The 25,384-nt window shown below is 43.1% G+C and overlaps 1 protein-coding gene across 3 annotated transcripts in view; it reads left to right on the top strand.

Moving 5' to 3' along the window:
- Nucleotides 1-25,384, top strand: part of DPY19L3 (dpy-19 like C-mannosyltransferase 3) — a 114,488-nt gene that overhangs the window by 43,031 nt on the left and 46,073 nt on the right. For all 3 annotated transcript variants that reach the window (XM_030202553.1, XM_030202555.1, XM_030202554.1), the window contains 6 exons: nucleotides 236-359; nucleotides 1,517-1,651; nucleotides 16,146-16,277; nucleotides 18,068-18,169; nucleotides 19,284-19,357; nucleotides 23,554-23,712. In XM_030202553.1, coding sequence (XP_030058413.1) covers nucleotides 236-359; nucleotides 1,517-1,651; nucleotides 16,146-16,277; nucleotides 18,068-18,169; nucleotides 19,284-19,357; nucleotides 23,554-23,712 — 726 coding nt within the window. The remainder of the gene's footprint in view (nucleotides 1-235; nucleotides 360-1,516; nucleotides 1,652-16,145; nucleotides 16,278-18,067; nucleotides 18,170-19,283; nucleotides 19,358-23,553; nucleotides 23,713-25,384) is intronic.

The following is a 25,384-nucleotide window of genomic DNA, read 5'->3' on the forward strand; positions in this document are numbered from 1 at the left end:
AAGCACCCTGAAAAGTTATTCCTAAACCAATTGCACTGCTGTATTAATATTGTTTGTGCATAATTTTATGGCAGCAGGTCCTAAGTGAGGTTGTACAGCTAACCTAACCAGTTTGATCCTGGGCTGTGTGGGGAAGGGATTCAGCTCACCAATTAGATAGGTAAATGTAATTTGCAGTTCAGCTGGTCTTATTTAATGAAAATAAATTTTCTGTTAATTTATTGATTTTGTACAGAATAGACACCACAAGGGTGGAGTTCACCATTCCATTGCGAGAAAACTGGGCACTACCTTTTTTTGCTGTTCAAATAGCAGCAATTACAAACTTTCTCAAACCTGATCTGAAGCCTTTCCAGAAGGTAAGGAGTAAAACATCACCATTTTTTTTTCCTAAGTCTGTTTGTTGATGTCACAGTGTAACAAGGGTGGAAGTACCTTTTAGTCCAAGGTATACATTGCATAGCTTTTCCTATCAGAGTGGGGATGGGAGGAATTCATGTCAGAACATACATTTTTCTTTGTATTATGGTAGTGCATATGTCCTAGCTCACGAAAGCAACATCATTTTCACTGGTTCAAAGATGTTCCTTACTCTCCCATGGCCAGCAAAAGTGATGTTGCCTCCACAAGCTGGATGTGGCTCATAGGCCATAGTTTGCCAGTCTGTGCAATACTATAATGTGGCTTTCTTTTTATCTGCAAAAGTATTCAGGTCCACCTTAAAAGCAAAGTGACCTGTGTTTGATAGCTTTCTTCCCACTGGGACCATATCTCTAAGATCAAACTAGCAAACACTGATATTCTACTAGAAGGTTACCCATAATGAAGGAGGAAGAATGGATTCCGTTTGCTGCCTTTAAATCACAAAAGTGGTTTTGGGAAATAATATGCACCTAAATAAATAAATAAAAGAGCACCCCAGAATGAAACAGGAAAATCCTACTAATGAAACAGAAAAGAAAACAACTCTGCACGTGCCATTAAACAGTGGTTAGTCTGCATGATGGCATACTTGATAGAATGTTCCACACTTCAGCAGGACTCATTTTGTAGAGCTGCTCTGCTCTGATTTTGGATTCTTTCATCCCACTGACTGTAGCAAAAGTAATTAATTGCATCTCCAAAATCAACTTTCTAGAATATTGCTATCCTTCCAGTGCATCACATCTGCTTGCAGTACAGTCACATGTCAAATCAGAAATTCAAGACTCCTAGTAGCAAAGTGTTTTTAAATATTTTGTTTATAATTTTGCAATACATTCTATCATAGGAGCCAACTTTTCAGAATTATTGGGGGTGCTAAGCCCAATGGAAATGACCCCTCCCTGGACACATACAAGGCATTTTCTCAATATTGGGGGTGCTCAAGCACCCACAGAGTCGGCTCCAATGCATTCTATCCTTTTGTTCATTCCATTTGCTACCTAGTTCTGTTAAGTAAAACAGTTAAAACCTTACATATGAGAAATTGTATTTAGAGACACGTGGAAATAACATTCGCACTTCCTTTTCCCAGAGACTGACCCTTCTGGCTGTGTTTGTGTCTACATTCCTCTTTAGTCTAAGCTGGCAGTTTAATCAATTCATGATGCTTATTCAAGCACTCGGTGTGTTCTTTTTGGATTGCTTTGACATGCTTCCTGCAGAAAAGGTAAGTAAGCAGAATGCTCCCTTTCCAGTCACTCTGCTGTCTGTTACTTCCATGGTGTTTTGTAGAAAATGCTCTATTACTGTTAGTATTAGTAGTTAGTGCACACCTTTTCATTGGTATCCCAAAGCAAGTTACGTATCGGGTACAGTGGCTACTCTCCTGACCCCAAAGGGTTTACAATCTAATTTTGTTCCTGAGACAGTGTAGAGTGGAGTGATTTTTTTTCCCCCCACGATCACAAGGAGCATTGGTAGGATTTGATATGCTAAAGGATTTGCCATGTGTATTAAAAGAATTTAATATTGGGCAAATAAAAAAATATATAATGTTCTAACGTCCAACCAGTGTTAATTTTATAACTTGTAGCAGAAAAAATATTTTGTTGATAAAAAAAAGTTATAGTTTGCAAGGAACATTCTAGAAGTTTACTTCATTTAGTTAGGACCCGATATTCAGCCAACGGCAATCAGTGTTTTCTTTACCACCATCAGTGTTATTCCCGGAAATTCAGTGTCAGGCCACATTTCTGAAACTGCAGAAAACATAGCCATTTAAGTGTAATATTCAGCATTTAACCGGCTATAGTGAACCACATAAAGCTAGGACTGAGTTTTATGCGGCCCTATTTATGCGGTTACCTTGGCTGGTTAAGTGCTGAATATTGGCACTTACTGGCCAAATGTTGAATCCTCTCCTGGAACAACCCCCAAATAGCGATTTTTACGTTGGTCACTAACTGGACATTTTCAGCAGCACTATCCAGTTAAGTGCCACTGATATGACAGTTAGCCCTGAACAACAATTTAACTGGAAGCAAACAAAAGAGCAGATCACTAGGTGGTATTAATAAGACTTTATTGGAAAAATAATCGCCCGACACAGACTGTGTTTCGCCCACAAGGGCTGCGGCAGGGGCTTCCAGTTGCTGTAATATCAAGCAAATCAAAAGCATATAAACAGCAGGTCAGCTTCTTCCCAAGGAATATTGCACTCAAAATCGGCACATCATATGATCAAAAAGATCATCTGCCTTCTTGTTTTCTTGGAAAAATCATCTGCCGCCTTGTTTTCTTGAAAAAAATGGATTTTGCGGATCATCTGCCTTTTTTTGTTTTCTTCAACAATTTAACTGGCCAAGAGCTGGTTCAGGCCACTTAAAAGGCTTGAATGTCGTCCCCTTAGATTTAGTTCACACCTTTCAGTATTAGCTTAGGATGAGTTACATTCAGGTTCACTAGGTATTCTTATTTTTAGTTTATTTTGTAGTTCTGGTGCTTCTGCTAAGCAAGATGGTTACATTTGAGAGCCCTGGAACATCTTCAACAAAGAGCTGACTTTGAAACAACAACTTCTTGCCGAAAAACAATGAAGTGTTTCTTGAAAGGCAGGATTCCACTTCACCTGTAAACATGGAGAAGCAGATTCGGCAAAACTTCTCCATGGAGACATGGAGAGCAGATTACAGGGAGCTGCAGACCGCCATCTTTGGCAGACAAAATTGACAGTGCCAGCTGGTCAGAACCAACTCATCAGCTGCTTCAAAAAGAGGATCCGCTGTTTTCGACAAGAGCCATCTTCAGTAACCTTAAATTATCCTTTGCCAACTGTATGCAGCCTGAGCTACCATAAAGGTAGTAGCAACATACATGACAGGTCCTACATGTCTTTTGGCAATGGAAAAAGACAAATATTTTAAAAGTGGACAGGAAAGCAGAATGGGTTGGGATGAAATCATTTGGAAACATCAGGGGTCCTTGAGAAGAAAAGGGTCAGGGGTTGTAGAAGATTTAAAAATAATTTATATGTAAATAATACATGAAGCATTTTTTAGTGGAAAGCAACTTCTAGAACCATAAAAAGAAAGTAGACCCACGAGTAACTCGAAATATTTCTTTCCACAGAACATAATGAATGCCTAGGACAGCCTTCCAGTGGAAATGGTGAAGGCAGAGTTTAAGAAAGTATTGAATAAACGCATGGGATCCTTAGTTTTTGGGAAAGTGAGTCTATCAGAGACTGCAGTGTTATAACAGAAAAGGGAACATGGACAGATTAGATAAACCTTGTAGTTTTAATCTGCCATTAAAGAGGGAAGTTATCAGTGTGGGCTACCATTTAGATGGTACCACAAGTCGTGCTCTTTTAGCGCAGGGTCAGTTATGGAGTGGGACCCTGCTAAAATAGCACAGTTTGTGGTAGAATATCCCATTTTAACGGTAACCCATGTTGATAACTTTCCTCTTAAATCCTGTAAGATCTATTATGAAAGGGTTTAGGAGCCTAAATAGGAACCTTTGAAAATTGACTAGGGCTGAGTACCTAAATTTAGGCTTCTAGTTTCACTAGGCACCTACATTTATGAGCCTAAAAGTGGGTGGATATGGAGCAAATTTAGGGCAAGGGAAAACACGTGAGGAGTTTAGCAATAATTTTCAGCACCTAACTTGGGCTCCTTTTACTAAGCTGTGGTAAAACGTGGCCTTTAGCATGCCCTTATGCATTTTTTTTCCTGCGCACTAAGGCCATTTCTTCTGCAGACTTAAAATGGCCGATTTTCTTTTTCTTATTTTTTGTATTAATGGTCATGTGCTAAAGTTGCCATTAGCATGCGCCCATTTAAAAGAAAAATTGCCATGTGAGCACTTACCCACCCATTTTGTACGTAGTAAAGGCTCATGTGGTATTCTTACACTAACCAGTTAGCTCGTATTAATATAGATATGCTAACTATTTAGTGTAGGAATATCCACTCTCTGCCCCCTGACACACCACCTCAAAAACAATAGTTTTTAGTGCATGGGTAGCGTGTTAGGTATGAGTTAGTGCCTAAAGCAGCTTAGTAAAAAGGCCTCTTAGGCTCCCAACTGTAGGCAAATGAATAGCAGACCTTAATTTAGAAACCCAAATTTTATGCTTCTACATTCGAGTGAATTTTCAGCTGAGAGAATGCTGCATTTGGCTAAAAGTAGGCATTTAGGGACAGATTCTGTAAACGGCGCATAAAAATCAGTGCTGGGAAAAAAATCAGCGCTCAGCACTATTTTGTAAAGGTCGCTCTAGGCTAAGTGCCCTTTAGAGAATAGCACGTAGCACCGATTTCCGGGCCCAGATTTTGGAGCCAGCATTTATACTTGCTGAACCCAATTTGAACAAGCATCCCTGGTATTCTATAGCACTGTGTGCAGATTTTCAGAATGCCCCTGACCCATCCGTGCCCTTCCCATGGCCATGCCCTTTTTTGGGTTGCACAGTATGGAAGTTTGGGCGCCCAATGTTAATGTGCAGCCAGATGAACGAGCAAATCCTAATTGGTGCCAATTAACATCAGTAATTGATAGCACCCAATTATTGCCATTAATTGGCTTCTTAACCAATTAAGTTGCACACACATCACAGGGTCATGCGCAGATTTGGGCGGCCTTTATAGAATCAGGGGATTAACTTAGGTTCTTAAATTTAAAATCTACATTTATTTTGAATATTAGTCTCTGTGTCAACTTGATCATAAAGAACATAAGACCAATTATCCATCTAGCCCAGTATCCTGCTTCCAACAGTGGCCAATTCAGGTCACAAGCACCTGACAGAATCCCACATAGAAGCAAGATTCATGCTACTGATCCCAGGGACAAGCAGTGGCTTTTCTCATGCCTATCTCAGTAACAGGCTATGGGCTTTTCCTCCAGGAACTTGTCCAACCCTTTTTTAAACCCAGATACACTAACTGCTGTTATCACATCCTCTGGCAATGAGTTCCAGATGTTAACTTAGCTCCCAGGGGCAGAGACCTGTGAACTAAAATGCATCCTCCCTATTCCTAATAAGCCTGAAAATACCTGACCAACCCAATCTCAGACTAGCTTATCATGTTCTTTTTGGTCAATTGAGTCTCCTGTAGGAGAACCACTTAGGCCTTGTGATGTTTCATATATTGTAGTAACCTGGTCCATTTCATTGGCGTAGGAATGACATTGAGTGGAAGAGTGGCCTAGTGGTTAGAGCACTGGTCTTGCAATCCAGAGGTGGCCGGTTCAAATCCCACTGTCGCTCATTGTGATCTTGGGCAAGTCACTTAACCCTCCATTACCTTAGGTACAAATTTAGATTATGAGCCCTCCTGGGGCAGAGAAGTATCCAGTGTACCTGAATGTAACTCACCTTGAGCTACTACTGAAAAAGGTGTGAGCAAAATCTAAATAAACTATTTGTTGAGTGAAAAATATTCCCTCCTGTTCATTTTAAAAATATTCCATTGCAAGGAAATTCCTATCCAAACACAATAATACAAAAATCTTTCAGTATTGCTAAAGTTTTTCATCCAATCCATTTAAACAATACATAACCCCTATATATAATTATATAGGGATTTGCTCGTATGTTTTCAGAGGACAATTACAGTTTCAAAGATCTTCAAAATTGCCCAAGCATATAATCATAGCATGATTTTGTTAGTGTAATGAATTGCCTCTAAGTGCCACATATTTTTTGTATAAACCAGTGTTCAGACACACTTTCACTTAACTTACAGATTGAAAACCTTCCGTGATTATATCCTTCCACCCAGCATCTGCCTTCTCTCTCTCCCTGCCATCCTGTGTCTGCTCTCTCTCTCCTGTCCCCTCCATACAATGTTTGCCCTCTCTCCCTGCCCCTTCCATCCACTGTCTGCCCGCTCTCTCTCTTTCTCCTTTCCTTCTAGCATCTGCCCTCTCTCTCCCCTTTCCATCTAGCATCTGCCCTCTATCTCTGCCCCCTTCCATCCACTGTCTGCTCTTTCACTCCCTTCTATCCACTGTCTGCCCTTTCTCTGTGCTCCTTCGATCCACCATTTGCCCTCCCTCTCACTCCCCCTTCCATCCAGGATCTATTCCCCCTCTCTCACTGCCCCCTCTTTTCCGCTCCCAGTTTCAGCCCCATTATCCCACCTGCGGCTGCCCCTAGTTCCAGATCCATTGATTCTCCCACCTACCCCTGCCCCAGGCATGACCCCATTCCCCCTTCCTGCCCACTTTTCAGACCCCGGTTCCAGCTCCATGCCCCTTCTCCCATCTGTCCCCCACCCAGTCCCTTCTGCCATCCGAGTCCCTCTCACTCCATCTGTCCCCCACCCAGTCCCTTCTGCCATCTGAGTCCCCCCCCCCCCCCCCACCCTATCTGTCCACCCGGTCCCTTCTGCCATCCGAGTCCCTCTCACCCCCATCTGTCCCCCACCCGGTCCCTTCTGCCATCCGAGTCCCTCCCACCCTCACCCTGCCTCGTCTTCTCCCTGCCACCCGGTCTTTAAAAAGAAATCTCCGACGCGATAGAGAAGCACAGCACCTCGTGTCTGCATGTAAAAGTGGATCGTCTCTCATCGGGCCTTCCCTCACTGTCCCGCCCTTGCGGAAATAGGAAGTTGCGTCAGAGGAGGGCGGGACAGGTGAGGGGAGGCCCAATGAGATGATCCGCTTCTTTTGCTTGCAGTCACAGACACGAGGTGCTGCGCTTCGCTACCGCGTCGGAGATTTCTTTTTAAAGGGCTGGTGCGGGGGGGGGGGGGGTGCCAAAGGAGCGAGCAGCGGGAGCAGTGGAGCACCCCCCTCTCTGCTGACACCCGGGGCGGACCGCCCCCACCGCCCCGCCCTTGCTACTCCACTGGACAAAAGCATGTCAGGTGATTGCCTGAGGTTACACAGAGTTGGGGAAGAGCAGATATTGAACCCATGACTCCCAGGCACTGTTGACTTGTTCAGTTCTCTGAATATATACCCACTATGGTCTATTCTCATATTGCCTACGTATTAACAGTAATCTGAATATAAATAAATGATTATAAATATTAATAACCTGTTATATTCATCCAAAAATTACATAGAGTAATTTTACTTCTGCTGTAGAAGATATTGTGCATACAGTGTGGAAAGATTTTTCTCCAAGGACAAGCAGGCCATTACTATTCTCACATCTGGATGATATCATCCAGTGGAGCCCAGTGCGGACGCTGCCTAGCGTATACAGACAGTAGAAAATTCTACCAACATCCCACTGTGCATGAGCAGGCGCCTTCCCGCCTGAAGTGCGAACACAGGTTCCTCAGTCTTTTTATCTGTGGAGCTGAGAAGTCGCATCTTTGTGGTCTCCAGTATGTATATTAAGTTACTTTTTCAGTGCCTTCCCATTTGTTTTTTTTCTTCATAGTTTTTATTTTCAGTACCTTTCCCCTTCGTTTTATTAGGTTTTTAGGCTTTTCAAGTTTTCTTTCTTTTTCACACGGATCTTTAGGCATCATTTAGGCCTGAGTACAAACCTTGATTTGAGCCATGCCATTTTTTGATGCTCAAGATTTGAAGAATTTAATTTGGCCATGAATCTTTTCTCAATGTCTAGGAGTGCCCAATGTATTCGGGTGATTTCTTTCATGGACCTGCACAATTGGTGCATTGGGTGCCTTGGGCCTGACCACCAGCCTGATTCTTGTTCTTTTTGTTTACAAATGCAGCTGAGGACACAGGGTGTGTCAGGTCCAGCAGGAGAAACTTTTTGGTTCCTCAAAGGCCAGTCCATTAACAGCAGCATAGGAAAGTATTGACTGCGGCACAGAAAGCATTGACCTTGATGGCTGCCCAAACTTCATCTATCATTGAGAGTACACTGGCGTTGAGGAAATCTCCACCTCTCTCTCAGCATCGGGCTCTGATAGTAGGCCCCAGGACCAGTCATCATTGGGCCCAACACCAAGAACACATACAGGTTCAACATCATCGTCTTGTTGAGCGTTGAGGAAAGCCAAAGAAGTGCAAGCATTGGTCCTCTTCGAAGTATGGTGCCGGGAGGACTGGGGCATCAGCTTCACCAGTACCCGAGAAGTACCAGCACTGAGAGGATAGTTCTTCCTCTTCAGTAGAGGTGCCAGTCTTCAGGCAGCCAGATTCCTGCTTTTGGTTTGATACCAGCTGTTTCTTAAGCTGTCTCCAAACCAGCTCCACAGCCTTTGCTGGTGCCTGCCCTTGATGAGGGTACCGAACCATGCTTATGGAGGAGCTGGCGCAGATGTTTCAGCTGTACATCGCTCAGGTATCAGGAGTGCTTGCGCCAACTGCGGATCAGCCTCAACTCCCTGAGGCCCCAAGTCTGCCTGTAGAGCGGTCCTCAACACCAATGCCTCAGTGGGTGTCGACATCAACATCGACCTATGCAGTACCACTCTCTACAATGGAGGACGAAGCTTCTCTGGAGTCTGAGAGTAGGGGCTGTACCTCAGCACCCTTCAGGTTATATTAAAAGCAGGAAGCTGGCAAAAGAATCGTTTGGACCACTAGATGACCGAGGAATAAAAGGGGCAATCAGGGAAGACAAAGCCGTAGTGGAGAGATTCAATTCTTTGCTTCGGTCTTCACCGAGGAAGATTTGGGTGGGATACCAGTGCCAGAAATGGTACTCGAAGCTGACGAGTCGGAGAAACTTAATGAATTCTCTGTAAACCTGAAGGATGTAATGGGGCAGTTCTACAAACTGAAGAGTAGCAAATCTCCTGGACCGGATGGTATTCATCCCAGAGTACTGATAGAACTGAAAAATGAGCTTGCGGAGCTATTGTTAGTAATATGTAATTTATCCTTAAAATCGAGCATGATACCAGAAGCTTGGAGGGTGGCCAATGTAACGCCAACTTTTTAAAAAGGTTCCAGAGGAGATCCGGGAAATTATAGACCGGTGAGTCTGACGTCGGTGCCGGGCAAAATGGTACAGATTATTAAAAACAAAATTACAGAGCATATTCAAAAGCATGGATTAATGAGACAAAGTCAACATGGATTTAGTGAAGGGAAATCTTGCCTCACAAATCTACTACATTTCTTTGAAGGGGTGAACAAACGTAGATAAAGGTGAGCCGGTTGATATTGTGTATCTGGATTTTCAGAAGATGTTTGACAAAGTACCTCATGAAAGACTCCAGAGGAAATTGGAGAGTCATGGGATAGGAGGTAGTGTTCTATTGTGGATTAAAAACTGGTTAAAAGATAGAAAACAGAGAATAGGGTTAAATGGTCAGTGTTCTCAATGGAGATGGGTAGTTAGTGGGGTTCCCCAGGGGTCTGTGCTGGGACTGCTGCTTTTTAACATATTTATAAATGACCTAGAGATGGAAGTAACTAGTGAGGTAATTTAAATTTGCTGATGACACAAAGTTATTCAAAGTCGTTAAATCGTGGGAGGATTGTGAAAAATTACAAGAGGACCTTACGAGACTGGGCGTCTAAATGGCAGATGATGTTTAATGTGAGCAAGTGCAAAGTGATGCATGTGGGAAAGAGGAACCCGAATTATAGCTACGTCATGCAAGGTTCCACGTTAGGAGTCACAGACCAAGAAAGGTATTTAGGTGTCGTCGTTGATGTTGAAACGTTCTGCTTAGTGTGCTGCTGTAGCTAAGAAAGCAAATAGAATGTTAGGTATTATTAGGAAAGAAATGGAAAACAAAAATGAGGATGTTTTAATGCCTTTGTATTGCTCCATGGTGCAACCGCACCTCGAATATTGTGTTCAATTCTGGTCGCCGCATCTCAAAAAAGATCTAGTGGAATTAGAAAAGGTGCAGAGAAGGGCAACGAAAATGATAAAGGGGATGGGACGACTTCCCTATGAGGAAAGGCTAAAGCGGCTAGGGCTCTTCAGCTTGGAGAAAAGGCAGCTGAGGGGGAGATATGATAGAGGTCTATAAAATGAGTGGAGTTGAATGGGTAGATGTGACGTGTTTGTTTACGCTTTCCAAAAATACTAGGACTAGGGGGCATGCGATGAAGCTACAATGTAGTAAATTTAAAACGAATCGGAGAAATTTTTCTTCACTCAACGTGTAATTAAACTCTGGAATTCATTGCCAGACAATGTGGTAAAGGCGGTTAGCTTAGCGGAGTTTATAAAAGGTTTGGACAGCTTCCTAAAGGAAAAGTCCATAGACCATTATTAAATGGACTTGGGGAAAATCCACTATTTCTGGGTTAAGCAGTATAAAATGTTTTGTACTGTTGGGATCTTGCCAGGTACTTGTAACCTGGATTGGCCACTGTTGGAAACAGAATGCTGGGCTTGATGGACCTTTGGTCTTTCCCAGTATGGCAATACTTATGTACTTTATATGGTTCCACTGAGCTGGGACAAGCACAGACTCACTTTGCTGATCTGAAGTATTGCGAGGAGTCGGACTTGAACCGCTTATAGGAGTCCGATGAAGTTCTACATTATTTCTCTGAGGAGTCATATGGAATCCCTTTTGATCCTTTCCCCACCTCGAGAGGCATAAATCTCCACCTCTGAGAGTCTCTCTTTTACAGGTTTTGTGAAGGAGATGCCTTCGGCCATCCCATTTTTTTTTTTACTTTATTGAAATTTTTGAAATTAACAATCCAAGTATCCAGTTGTACAGCAAAGTTACAGTAAGAAGTGGAAATAAAGAAAGACTATAAAATCTAATATTTTGAGGAAACAAAAGTACTATACTCCAGTCAATAAACATGGGATTCAAGTACTACATATAAGGCAATATTGTTAAATTATCTTTAACAATCAAATATAACAAAGAGAAAAAAACCTGAATACAGCTAACTCTCAACGGGAGATCTTCACTGGGGAAGAGGTTCATTGGTGAAGAGGTTCTTTCCCCCCTTACCCCCTTATTAGTTATAAAAGTAGACAACTGTGTATCATCAAAAAAATACATACAGTATTTAAAGAATCTATATCACTATACATTTTCATGAAAGTTTTAAAAAGAACAAAACAGCTGGTCTAAGCAAAATAAATTGTCTTCTCTGGAAATATCTGGATAAATTCGTATTTTCATATTCAGAAAGAGCTTTTCCGATATTTTAAATAAAGCCGCAGTGCCCATTTTTATCAGAGACCAGAGCAAATGTAACCAACAAGGTAGCAGATTGGGCTACTTCTGAATGGGATGTATTCAACAGAGCAGAAACATCTAAAGGTGCCATTTCTTGAGCAGCATCTAATTGGTGAGCAGGGTTAGTTTTCCTTGAAGATGGCACATAATAGGTCTTCACCAAAGGTAGAATAGAATCAGAAGGAATATTCAAGGTCTTTTTTAAGAAAAAAGTTCTTTAGCGGAAACTGCAGATAAATGCATAAAATTTAAACTTCTTAAATTACAATTCCTAACAACATTTTCCTGTACCTCTAACTTTGACTTTAAGCAAGTTTTATCCTTCATTAAAGCACTTTCCATTGTTTTTATCGCAGTAACTTTGTCTTCAGTCTTTCCCAATGAAACAAAAATTTGAGTAATCTCAGTTTCATTTTTAAGTATCTTCTGAAGTTCTTGAATAGTAAAGCCCATGTTAGTTTATTGAACAGTTAAAGTTTTACCCAAATCCAGGATCGCTTTCCAGATTCCACGGTGAGGAAGCTCAATGGTTTGAAACATACCAATAGGCAATGATTGCTGTAGAACACACAAGCCCTGTTCTTTGATCACACCATGAGCTGAATGTGTCTGCACTCCTAATGCAGACAAACTCTGCTTTGATGTGTCCTGCAGAAAAACCATCTCTTTCGGTCAGCCAATTCCTAGGCCACCTCTGGATGCGGCGGATACTTCACCTCCAAGAGGTGCTGATGCACTTGGCAGGCAGAGTACCTCAGGGCGCAGCTGCAGTGTAGGATCCCTCTGTTCTGGACTGAGAGTGTTCTGCCCCCTAGTTTCCAGACTGTACACCTATTTCCAGCTGTCCCTCACATGGGCCTGCACTGAAGATTCCTCCTGGGCCAAGATGCTAAACAAAGCGATCCATTGTGACTACAGGCAACAAGGTAAAGGGCTCTGAGGGAAAAACCCTCACCTTCCCCTTTCGTTTTACCATCACAGCAAATGGAAAAATGATGATCGTGTCTGAGTAAGCTGACACTGTGGCAGCCATCTTCTGGCTAGCCCATTTAAGTTGGAGACGGTGGAAGAGCCTAGGGCAGAAATGTTAACTGTCCTGGACTATGAATCTCCTCCTAAGGAAGAGGTTACAGTTCCGTTGCACCCTATCATTAGAGATGTACTGGTGAAGAATTGGGAATCTCCCCTCACAGTGCATGTTGTACCAAAGAAGGTAGATACTCAGTATCGTATCCAGAAGGCTTCTGGATTTGAGAGGACGCAATTGCCTCACCACTCTCCGGTGGTCGAATCCACTCTCAAAAGAGCCAGAAGTTCCAGCACTCATGCCTTGGCTCCCCCAGGAAGAGAGGATCAGACTCTGGATTCATTTGGGAGAACAGTGTATTAGGTATTGATGCTTATTAACTGCATCCGGTCCTATGATCTCTACACAAGCATACACTTGAAGTCTTTGTTGCGCAATACGCTCAGTCTTGTGGACTTGCTCCCTCAGGAGCAAACCTCAGAGCTTTGGTAGTTGGCCAACAAGTTTGCTAGTTGAAGTGCAGAAAAGTTATGGCCAGGGGCGCATTGATATTTGGTATTGCATCCAGACTCTCTGCTATGGGTGTGGGGATTCGCAGACTCTCATGGCTGCATATCTTTGACCTGGAACCAGTGGTTCAGGAGAGGTTAGCAGACATAACTTTGCTGAGGAGATAATCTTTTGGGGGACATAGTGGAGAAGGTTGCAAACCTCATCAAGAAACATACTTGACACCATTCAGTCCCTCTCTCAGCAGCCTCCAGCTTTGTCGTCCTCTACTAGGAGGTTTTCAACTGGGTTTGGCAGCGGTCCTATTGCTCTCAAAGACATAGGTTTCCATTGCCTTCCCACTGTACCCAGCAGCCCTATCTCCAACACTCCCAGCCACGTCAGTCCCGACCCCAGAAGGCCCAGCAGGTCAAAGGAAGGGACAAGCTTTTGACTGGCTCCAGGAGAGCATAGCCACCATCCAGGTTACCACCCTGGATTGCCTGCTGGTGGTAGGGAGGCTAAATTGTTACCATCAAAGTGGTCCCTTATAACCACTTACTGGTAGGTTCTTCAAATAATCCGCCTTGTTTACACACTTCATTGGCATGAAAAACCATCAAATTGCCCACTGAGAGCATTTTACATGTGTTCTTAGCATAAGCAGGTATTTGTAGAGGAAATCTCTGCCCTTCTACAGGCCAATGTGGTTGAGCCTGTGCCACCCGGGAAAGAAGTGAAAGGGATTCTATTCCAGGTACTTCTTTGTGCCCAAGGAGACGGGGGATTTTGACCCATCTTAGACCTAAGGGTCCTGAACAAATTCCTGGTTAAAGAAAAGTTCAGAATGATTTCCCTGGGCACTCTTCTCCCCATGATTCAGGAACAAGGCTATGCTCTCTGGACTTAAAGGATGCCTATACCCATATTTTGATGCTTCCCAGTTGTAGGAATTATCTCGGATTTTGGGTACGGAACCACCGTTACCAGAATCACGTTCTGCCTTTTGGCCTCACGTGAGCTCCCAGAGTCTTCACCAAATTTCTAGCAGTAGTTGCAGTATCACTATGCAGACTAGGAGTTTGTGTTTCCCTACCTGGACAATTGACTGGTCAAGAGCACATTGCAGGAAGGAGTGCAAGAGTCAGTGCGGAGAACTATTCAGGTGCTGGAGCTCCTAGGGTTCCATCTTCTCCCAACTCAGTGATTGGAATACATAGGATCTATGCTAGATATGATGCAAGCTCTGGCCTTTCTGCCCCTGGCAAGAGCAGATAGCTTGATAGCGCTCACCTTGCAGGTCTGGAGCAGCAGGCAGGTCACAGCTCTGCAGATGTTGAGTTTGTTAGGCCGCATGGCCTCCACAGTGCATGTCACTCCCATGGTTCACCTCCATTTGAGTGGTGCCCAATAGACTCTGGCTTCCCAGTGGTTTCAAGCTACAGAGAACCTAGAGGATGTTATCTGAGTTCCTCCAAAACTTGTTCAATCTCTCCTCTGGTGGACAGTTCGGCCCAGAATGACTATCCAGCTTATAATCGAACGAGAAAAACGCCCAAGTTCCGACCTAAATCGGGAGATGGGCGTTTATCTCACAAAAACGAATAAAGCGGTATAATCGAAAGCCGATTTTGGACGTTTTCAACTGCACTCCGTCGCGGATGCGGACAAAGTTTATGGGGGCGTGTCAGAGGTGTGGCGAAGGCGGAACTGGGGCGTGGTTATCTGCCGAACAGAGATGGGCGCATTTCACAGATAATGGGACAAAAGTATGCGTTTTAGCTAGAATTTAGGGCACTTTTCCTGGACCCTGTTTTTTCACGAATAAGGCCCCAAAAAGTGCCCTAAATGACCAGATGACCACTGGAGGGAATCGGGGATGACCTCCCCTGACTCCCCCAGTGGTCATAAACCCCCTCCCACCACAAAAAATGATGTTTCACAACTTTTATTTTGACCCTCAAATGTCATACCCACCTCCCTGGCAGCAGTATGCAGGTCCCTGGAGCAGTTGTTAGGGGGTGCAGTGGACTTCAGGCAGGTGGACCCAGGCCCATCCCCCCCCTACCTGTTACAATTGTGCTGCTTAATGCTTAGTCGTCCAACCCCCCCCGAACCCGCTGTACCCACATGTAGGTGCCCCCCTTCACTCCTTAGGGCTATAGTAATGGTGTAGACTTGTGGGCAGTGGGTTTTGAGGGGGATTTGGGGGGCTCTACACACAAGGGAAGGGTGCTATGCACCTGGGAGCTCTTTTACCTTTTGTTCTGTTTTTGTAAAAGTGCCCCCTAGGGTGCCTGGTTGGTGTCCTGGCATGTTAGGGGGACCAGTGCACTACGACTCCTGGCCCCTCCCACGGACAAATGCCTTGGATTTATTCGTTTTTGAGCTGGGCGATTTCATTGTCCATTATCGCTGAAAAGCAAAAACGCCCAGCTCACAACTTGGCGAATAAAACATGGACGTCTAATTTTTTCGAAAATATGCTTGGGTCCGCCCCTTCACGGACCCGTTCTCGGAGATAAACGCCCATGGAGATAGGCGTTTCTGTTCGATTATGCCCCTCCATGGGACTCCCATTCCAAATTCCACCTGCATCCAGCTTGGGATGGGGGGGGGGGCTCATAAAGATGGGTGTCACTCAGGGAATGCAATCTGCCCAGGAGACAGATATCCACATCAACCTTCTGAAGCTAAGAGCTATTTGGAATGCTCTAAAAGCTTTCAGAGATCGGCTACAGAACCAAATTGTTCTCATCCAAACTGATGATCAGGTTGCAATGTATTATGTGAACAAGCAGTGGGGTATGGGATCTTACCCCTTGTGTCTGGAGGCAGTACAGATGTGGCAGTGGGCCCTCCTTCATGGGATGGTACTGTAAGCAACGTACCTGATTGGCAAGGACAACAGTCTGGTGGACAGATTAAGCAGGGTCCTCTGAATACGCTAGGCAGCATCTACACCGTGCGCCGTCGGATGACATCACCCAGATATGAGAATACTTGGCCTGCTGACCTCGGAGAACATCTTCTACAGGTGAGTAACTTTGCTTTATCTTGGATGTACATTAACCATTTATGATTTTGGTTTGTTATAGGTTATATGGCTGTATGTAATACAAGCAACATGCATACAGCTTGTCTGTGTTCTTCAGTTCTTCAATTCTATGATTCTTGGGTCATTGTTCCTCAGTTTTATTGTTTCTGCATTGATAGCAAGGAAATTGCAGGTAACCATTCAGTTAAACCCCTTTTGTATTAAATTTTGTGTAAATTTAAGTTTCATTAGTTATTCCAAAGTGGCTTTTTAATTATGGTTGCCATTATATAGAAGCATGTGGGATGTATTATGTACAGTTGCAAACTGTGGGGGGAGGGAGGGTAGAAAAACATAGAGAACTTCTAATGCATTGTGGTACGTTACAAATACTTTTCTTTTTTAAAAATAATTAAATTAAAAAGTCCTAGTGTTTATTTGCTGAAAACTGTCTATACCGCTCATAACTGAATAGCAGGGCAAGGCAGTTCACAATCTAAAAATAATACATATAATCAGAAAAGGGAACTCTTAACATAAATAGGAAAGACACTCATCCAAGACCGTGCAGTAACATAATCCCACACAATAGAAAATGAGATACAGATGCCGATATGCGAAACACACAGGATCATAGGGAAAAGTCATAACTGCTTAAGGTTACATTGAGAACAGCTTTCACAGCCAGCCTGAACTAGAAGCTAAAGTTTAAATTCCTGAAAGAGAACTAGTTACGTAATATAAAGATCTCTCTAACACTGGGCTAGATATGCTGGAGAGTTGTCATCTACTTTGAGGGGGTAATTTCATAACAACACTTAAAAGAATTTTGAAGATGTGCCTATTTTATAAAGGCATCCTAAAAAGAGGAATAATACGCAAAATTAAAAACATGCACCACATCAAACAAAGTTTAACTAAAACAAATGATTAAATTGGACCATCAGAAGTGAGCATAGTGCCACTACGGTTCGCTACCAGTTTCATCATCAGTCTAAAACAGCTGAGGTTCAATCGTGCAACTGTGGGGAAAAAACAACTAGGCATCCTAGAACATTCTTATATTATTATATATATAAACTAGCCTTTGAGCCCGTAAAAACGGGCTATTATAGGAAGGGGGGTTGAAAGCCCCCCGCGCCGCCGAGTTCGCCGCTGCCTCCCCCCCCCCCCCTGGAGCCGTCGCCACCCACCTTCCACCCGGCCGGGCCCCTCCGCTAATTTGAAACAGCGAAGGTCCGGGAACGCAGCACTGAGCTCTGCTGAGCAGCCGACATCGGCCTTCCTTCTTGTCTGCCAGTCCCGCCCTCGTGTGACGTAATGTCGTCGAGGGCGGGACACAGGCAGAGAAGAAGAAGGAAGGCCGACGGCAGCTCAGCAGAGCTCAGTGCTGCGTTCCCAGACCCTCGCTGTTTCAGTAGCGGAGCGAGGGCCCGACCGGGTGGAGGGTGTGGCGACGGCGATGTCCCTCCCTCACAAATGCCACAGTACAGACCCTCTCTGTTCCGCCCTCGTCATCACCTATTGACGCGGGGGCGGGGCAGAGAAGGTCTCTACTGCGCATTTGTGAGTGAGTATGACACTCGCCTTTTATATATATAAATAAGGCAGAAAAAATACGTTTATCTCCTGAAAAAGTTTCCAAGTTATACTGTCACAATTAAAGTTTGTAACACTGCCGCTGCACCCATACTGTCGTAAACAGATTTCATCATACTGCTGCAGCATCCGACATGACATCATGTGTTGAAAAACTGCATCAGTATATCACAGCTGAATAGCAGTCAAATGTTCCTTTATGGAATAGGCTTTTACAGTGACCATCGGTAGCGCCCAAATTCATACCTCCACATAAAAAGTGTGTGTGCTGTGGAATGTTTGATTCTTCAGTGTATTATAATCTTGTCAGTGCAGTCAACAGCTTCATAAAATGTTACTGCACCATTCATTTATCTGAATAAAATAAACTTTTTTTATTTCTAGAAGAATTTAAAAACAGGCAACTTCTTTACTAGGCTTAGGCGACTGTTCCTGCATTTACTTTTGGTGATGTGTTCGACCATCATTATAAATGGCTCTATTAAGGTAGGTACTGCTAGTGCTACTTCTGAATTGCTTAGAAGCTTTGAATTTTACTGGAATATGTGTTTTTAGACCTAGACATTACTGATGAAATTATAATTTACTAAAAAAAAAAATAGGAAAACTGTCTCCCAGTTAGCCATTTTTCCTTAGATGTCCATAGGTTTAACACAGCTTCTGGAAGCAAGGTTAAACTATGTTGTACAAACCTTCAGAGATGTGATTTGTATGAATTACACTATAAATTTACTATGAGACTGTATATCTCGCCACATAGAACATTCAGGGCTACCCTAAGACCCCAGGATGACTGTCCGAACTGTTCAGGGCTGGGGGCACATTTAGGCCACATGTTTTGGCTATGTCCCCCGGTCCGGACCTTTTGGGCTCGGCTGTGTGCATTTGTGTCGGTGATTTGGGGATCAGATTGGCGCCCAGGTCCTACTCTTTTGTTTGACAAATACCAAGTGAGGGGATGTCGAAAGAAAGGCATGTTGGCATTTACTCACAGAACAACTGCCATGGGAAAGAAGACAATTTTGTTGGGTTGGATGTTGTCAGACCCACCCAACCTACAGCGGTGGAGGTCTTTAATGATCTCCCTGAGCGCTGTGGAACGCAGGGAGGTGGAAGATCTGGCTTCCCGGAAGGGGGTCTGTCTATTTCAATGTTGGTCTCCATTTTGGGACACGCTGACTCCAACAGTCCATAGTAGGATTTTGAATGGTTAAGCCCCCAGGGTGGGGGGGTAGTAGGGAGGGATGGGTATTGAGGAGGAGGGTGGAGAGAATTGTATGGGATGATATATAGATGGAATGGTGAAAAGAAAAGTAGCACCATGCATGTATGTCGTTGTTACTGTTCCATTATGGTCACACCAGGCCCTGTTGTAACAACTGACGTTTGTGAGGGGGAGGGAGGGAGAAAATGTAAAATCTTAGATGACAGACTACAACTCGGTTTTATGATATGTTTATGTATCTCTAGTTTATGTATCTCTGTTTTAGTGTCTAATTTACGTTGACATGTCATCAATAAAAACGATTTTAAAAAAACATGTTGTAGAAATATAATTAAAATTTTGACTAAATGAAATGTGTATCTTTTTTTTTAATAGAAAATCCTACATCTTCAGTCAGATGAACATGTATTTAAATTTATAAAGGTGAAATTTGGATTTGGAATAACAAGGTATGTTTATTCAAAGACTGAATTCTTATCTTTTGAAGCACCTTAGTAAAATAGCTAGTATTTCATTCTGCTGTCATATTGAGCTTTCTTCCTTTGACCTTTTGCTCTTAGGTTTATCTCAAAACCCTAGGACCAATGGATTTGTAGTCCCACTTTCTTTAAGATAAGCAAGACTACCGGTCATAAATACAACTGGTTAAAACTAGAGCTGGGCTTACCAGTCTCATATGATACAGAACATTCTGGTATTTGTTCTGGATGAGGTGGGAAATTCTGCAGAAGAAGTGAAATGGTGCCTAAGGAATGAGAATAGCTCTCAGAAACAAAGATAGAGCTTTTGGCTGCTCTCCTATCTTAAGTGGAAGTAAATTTATTTAAAGGCTAAAGGGGGGGGAGGGGGGTCAAGGATCATGGATTTGATATACCACTTTTCTGTAGTATAACCAAAGTGGTTTACATTTATGATATGCAGGTACTTTCTCTGTGCCTAGTTAACTCACAATCTCTAAATCTTTGTTCAACTAACCACATTTGAATGTTACTAAAATAATAGCTTTCTTAAAAAAACAGGGAATATGATGTGAAACTAATTGAGTGTAAAAATGGGGAGAGGAGTGGGCCTAGTGGTTAGCGTGGTGGACTTTGGTCCTGGGGAACTGGGTTCGATTCCCACTGCAGGCACAGGCAGCTCCCTGTGACTCTGGGCAAGTCACTTAACCCTCCATTTCCCCAGGTACAAATAAGTACCTGTATATACTATGTAAACCCCACAGAAAGGCAGCATATCAAGTCCCAGTTCCCTTTCCCTATTTCAGATTCTACATGGAATGTTGCTACTATTGGAGATTCTAGATGGAATGTTGCTACTATTGAGATTCTGTTGCTACTATTTGAGATTCTACATGGAATGTTAATGTTGCTATTCCACTAGCAACATTCCATTTAGAAGCCTGCCCTTGCAGCCGCGCAGGCTTCTGTTTCTGTGAGTCTGGCATCCTGCACGTAGCTAGTGGAGGAGTGGCCTAGTGGTTAGTGTGGTGGACTTTGGTCCTGGGGAACTGGGTTCAATTCCCACTGCAGGCACAGGCAGCTCCTTGTGACTCTGGGCAAAGTCACTTAACCCTCCATTGCCCCAGGTACAAATAAGTACCTGTATATAATATGTAAGCCGCATTGAACCTGCTATGAGTGGGAAAGCGCAGGGTACAAATGTAACAAAATAAAAAAATATAAAGCTTAAATAGCTTTAAAGCTTATTTAAAATCATTCTTAATACTCACCTTTTTTTCCCCGGCTTTTGAATCTTCCCCCTTCTAGGGCCTCTCTTGGCCTCTCCTATTTGTTCTGGCTATCATCCTCGTCTGCATTATACTATGACATTTATTTTTGTTTGTTTCTCTAACCACTTAGGGCCTTGTTTACAAAGGCGCACTAGTGTTCGTTAGCATGGACTAACTGTGTAGGCACCCATAGGAATATTGTGGGTGGCTACACAGTGCTATGTAGGTGCCCACAATATTCCTATGGGCGCCTACACAGCGCACGCTAACCAACGCCAGCATGCCTTTGTAAACAGGGCACCTAGTTGCCTGTTTTGGATCTGTTTTGTGGTATATCAAGCCAGCATAAATAAAATAAGTAAACTGTTAAAAAAAAGAAATGCCCAGTATAGTGCTGAATATCTGGTGCTTATGTATAATACATTTTCCAGCAACCACGTTTTGAATGCTATTAAAATAACACTTTAAAAACCCACCCATGCATGTTAAAAGGGGGGAAGCCTTAAAAATAAAGAAAAAATATAAACCTTCAATGCATGCAGACAAAGCATGACGCCAGCATAAAGTAGGCATTGCAAAGTACAAATGAAGAAGTATTTCTGTCGGTCCTAAGGTCACATTTGTAGTTTTTATTTTTGCATACAATAAATAATATACATACCAATCACAGAAACAAAAACATAGATTGCAAACATCTAACTTTAAATGACACACAGTTGTACAGCAGAAAATATGATTACACATAAAAACAGTTTTGTGATAAAAATATGATTTAAAAACATAAACCATAAACAACCATACATTGTCTAAGTACAATAGTCCATATGCATTATAAAAAAGGTATATAAAATAAAACATATAAAACAAGAACCCAGTGTTAGTCTATCAGTAAATGAACCAAATGGGGCAAGATCCAATTGCATAAAAGAAAACTGAGAAATCAATTTCAGCATTTAATTCTGCTTTTTGTACAGTGTTAAGCTCAAAAATACACCGGTGTTCTTGTTGCAAAATATTTGATCTACATCTCCTCCCTGCCAGGGCCTCTTAATAACCTTAAGCACAAAAAAACCTCAGTTCAGAGAATGAATGAGAAAGGTCTAGACATTGTTGTACTAAGGGGGCAGAAACCATTTCCTCTTTGAACGTTGCTTCTGTGTTCAATTATTCTCATTTTTATTTTTCTCATGGTTTTACCAACAAGTACTAGAGAGCAAAGGCAAATAATCAGATAAACTACCCATTAAAAGTGTTACAGTTAGTGTTTCAGCTGGTACACTTTTCCCATACGTGGGTGTGTGAAAATGTCCATGGTCAAAGACAAAGGGCAGACATAGCAGGTTTCACAAGGATGGTGACCATAGGTGGGAACAGAATCCGCTCTTGCACTGGGCATGGCTGATGGGGCAACCATCTCTTTGATATTTTGGCTGTGTGTGTGTATGCAACCATCAACTTCTTGTTCCTGAAACATGATTGTCCTCATAACATATAAAAAGTTTTCCTTAAAATATTTTGTATATCTTTGGAGAACCATGAGAATTTTAAACTGCATACAGTGGTGCCATGCTGTTTGTCTTTTGACATAGCTCTGTTTAATCCTTTGGTAATACAGTGTGGATGATACCCTCTTTCCTGAAACTTTCTGGTCATAGATGTTTTCTGTTTATCAAATTCATCAAAAGTGGTACATAACTTCCACAACCAAAGGAATTGTGAATAAGGGAGGTTTTCTCTGAGACACCTGTTGTGAAAGCTCTCAAAATGCAAAAATGGATTCTTATCAGTGGGCTTCCTAAAAACAGTGGTATTGAAGCCATATGTATCTTCAATGGTCAACAGATCCAAACAGGAAATTTGCTTCATATTATAGTGCATGGTAGATCTGAGATTTGAATCCAGTGAATTTAACCATATATGAAATTGTTGCACCATACGACCATTGGAATCATTCCGATATTAAATTAGTCAAGTTAAGTATTGAATCATGCACCTAAATTTACACGCATACATGTTATTTGATTTCAGTTAGCACCAATAATTGTTAAAAAGCCAGTTGGCACTAATTGGCTCATTATTCAATTAAATTGCATACACAAATTCAGATGTGTTCCCAAATTTGTGCGTAATTTTTGGTGATTTTTATAGAATTAGGTGGAACATACCTCTTATAAAATTATGCGTCAGCTTGTGCTTTCTGTGTGTAACAGATTGCATATCTGTATGCTATTAAGCTGTGTATAATGGACCAGGTCCCCGTATTTCTGCCTTTATGAGCACCTCCCTTCTGGAGCTCTTTGTTGCTGCCTGTCTCTGGGCATGTTGAGAGGAGCAGAATTCCCCCTACCCTCCAATTGCTCGCTTGAGGAAAAATGAGAGAGGTGATAGCTGTACCTAGGTCATAGATCCAGCGTGTAGAGTGCCTGAACTTTCCATGTTGAGGCAGTAAACTACTGCTTGTTTTTTTCCTCTCGAGGTAGTAAGCTATAGTGGTTTTCTACCTGTTGCAGCTGCTGCAGTTATCTGTTATGGCTGCTGCTGCAGTCACTGTTAGTCCTGTGTTTCTGTATTCAAATTACCAGACACTGACCGTTCCTCCTTTCTGGGAGAAGGGGTAATCAGACACAGACTAACTCTGTATGTACAGAATGCCTAATCCGTCTCAACACAACTGTAAGTGATTTGATTTTGTTTTATCTTGTCATCAACTGTATTAAATAAAGAGTAGGATTAAGAATTGGAGTCTGTTCTTGGTAACAAGCAGCCCCAGGTTTAAGTCTCTGAATAGAATCTGTATTTAACGAATTGAGGTCAGAAGAGAAGCCCTTTATGAACATTCTCATGCTTAATTGCCTTTTATTCTGCTGCTAGAAAAGTCGCTCAGTAAATTAAAGCTTATCTTTTTTTAATCTTTAGAGATTTTGATGCAAATCTGTATTTATGCGAAGAAGCTTTCGGTCTACTGCCTTTCAATACTTTTGAAAGGCTATCGGAGACGCTGCTTTTTTATGCCTATGCAGGCACACTCTTCATTTTGGTGATAGCAGCTGTAGTCGTCGTCTTTCAGAATCTCAGGTACTGTATGTTGATAGTTTTATAATACTTCTTTCCATTACGTCCCAGAGATCAGTCTAGAGACTTGTGAGTTATATCCATCTACCAGCAGGTGGAGATAGAACAATGGAGCTCTGCCATATAGGCAGTGGTGTGCTGGTAAATTTTTAACAACAGGCTCTCTCCCCAGTCCACCTTGGCACCCCCCCACCCACCTCTGCACCCCCCAAAATTGCAGAGCTGGCTATAGCCGGGGGGGGTGGGGGGAGGCAATGCATTACTCTCTCCAGGAAAAAAAATTAAATGATCCCAGGTTCCAATCTAATTCATGTTTAATATGGGATAAAATGCCATAAATAAGTAAATAAATATAAACTTTTAACGTGCAGCACCTGATTCTCAAAGTGGACATATTCCAAATACTGTAATGAAAATAAAATTATTTTTTTATACCTTTGTTGTCTGGTGACTTTGTTTCTCTGATCATGCTGGTCCAGTATCTGATTCTGCTGCTCTCTATCTGTTCCCTTGACTCCGTTTCCAGGGCTTCCTTTCCATTTATTTCTTTTCTTTCCTCCTTTCTTCTTCATTTCTGGTCCTCCGCAAACTTGACTGTCCAGTGGATCTAGCTTCTTCCTATTTTCTCCATCCATGTGCAGTTTCTCTCCTCAATTCCTTTTCCCTCATCTAATCTCCTTCCTCTATCTTCCCTCCATGTGCAGCATTTCTTCTCTCTCCCTTCCCTCCCCTCCATCCATGTTCAGAATTTCTCTTGCTCTCCCCTCCATCCATGTCCTGAAACTCTCCTCTCTCCCCTGCCCCCTCTACCCATCCATGCCCAGCAAGTCTCTCCCCTGCCCCCCTCTCCCCATCCACCATGCCCAGCAAGTCTCTCCCCTGCCCCCCTCTACCCATCCATGCCCAGCAACTCTCCCCTGCCCCCTGTCCCCATCCATGCCCAGCAAGTCTCTCCTCTGCCTCCCTCTCCCCATCCATGCCCAGCAAATCTCTCCCCTGCACCCCTCTCCCCATCCATGCCCAGCAAATCTCTCCCCTGCCCCCCTCTCCCCATCCATACCCAGTGATTCTCCTCCCTTCCCTCCCGCTCCCAAACATGTCCAACAAACGATGTCCTTCGCCCCCCACCCTCCCCTCCCGCTCCCATCTGTCTTTTTTAATTACCTCTGTCGAAGCGCGCGCTATTTAAAGCCCTGCTGCGTGCTGGCCATCTCTCCAGGCTTCCCCTGCTTGCTTCGGTGATGTTCGCGCCCTTAGTCCCGCCTTCGCGGAAATAGGAAATGACGTCAGAAGGCGGGACTAAGGGCGCGAACATCACCGAAGCAAGCAGGGGAAGCCTGGAGAGACGGCCAGCTGCGCAGCAGGGCTTTAAATAACGCGCGCTTTGACGGAGGTAATTAAAATAGACAGATGGGAGGGGAGGGTGGGAGCGAAGGACATCGTTGGACATGTTTCGGAGCTGCAGGGGCGGTAAGCATGGCCTGTGATGGCGCCTTCCTGCCATGCTTACCTCCGCTAATGGAGCCGGCTCGCCCCCAACAACAACCGGCTCACAAGAGCTGTCAAAATTTAACAAGCGGCTCTTGCGAGCCGGACAGAGCCGGCTCCAGCACACCACTGCATATAGGATACTGTGCTGCAGCTTTCCCCTTCAGTATTTTCATTAACAAAGCAG

The sequence above is a fragment of the Microcaecilia unicolor genome, chromosome 5 (assembly GCF_901765095.1).
Source record: "Microcaecilia unicolor chromosome 5, aMicUni1.1, whole genome shotgun sequence".
NCBI classification, from domain to species: domain Eukaryota; kingdom Metazoa; phylum Chordata; class Amphibia; order Gymnophiona; family Siphonopidae; genus Microcaecilia; species Microcaecilia unicolor.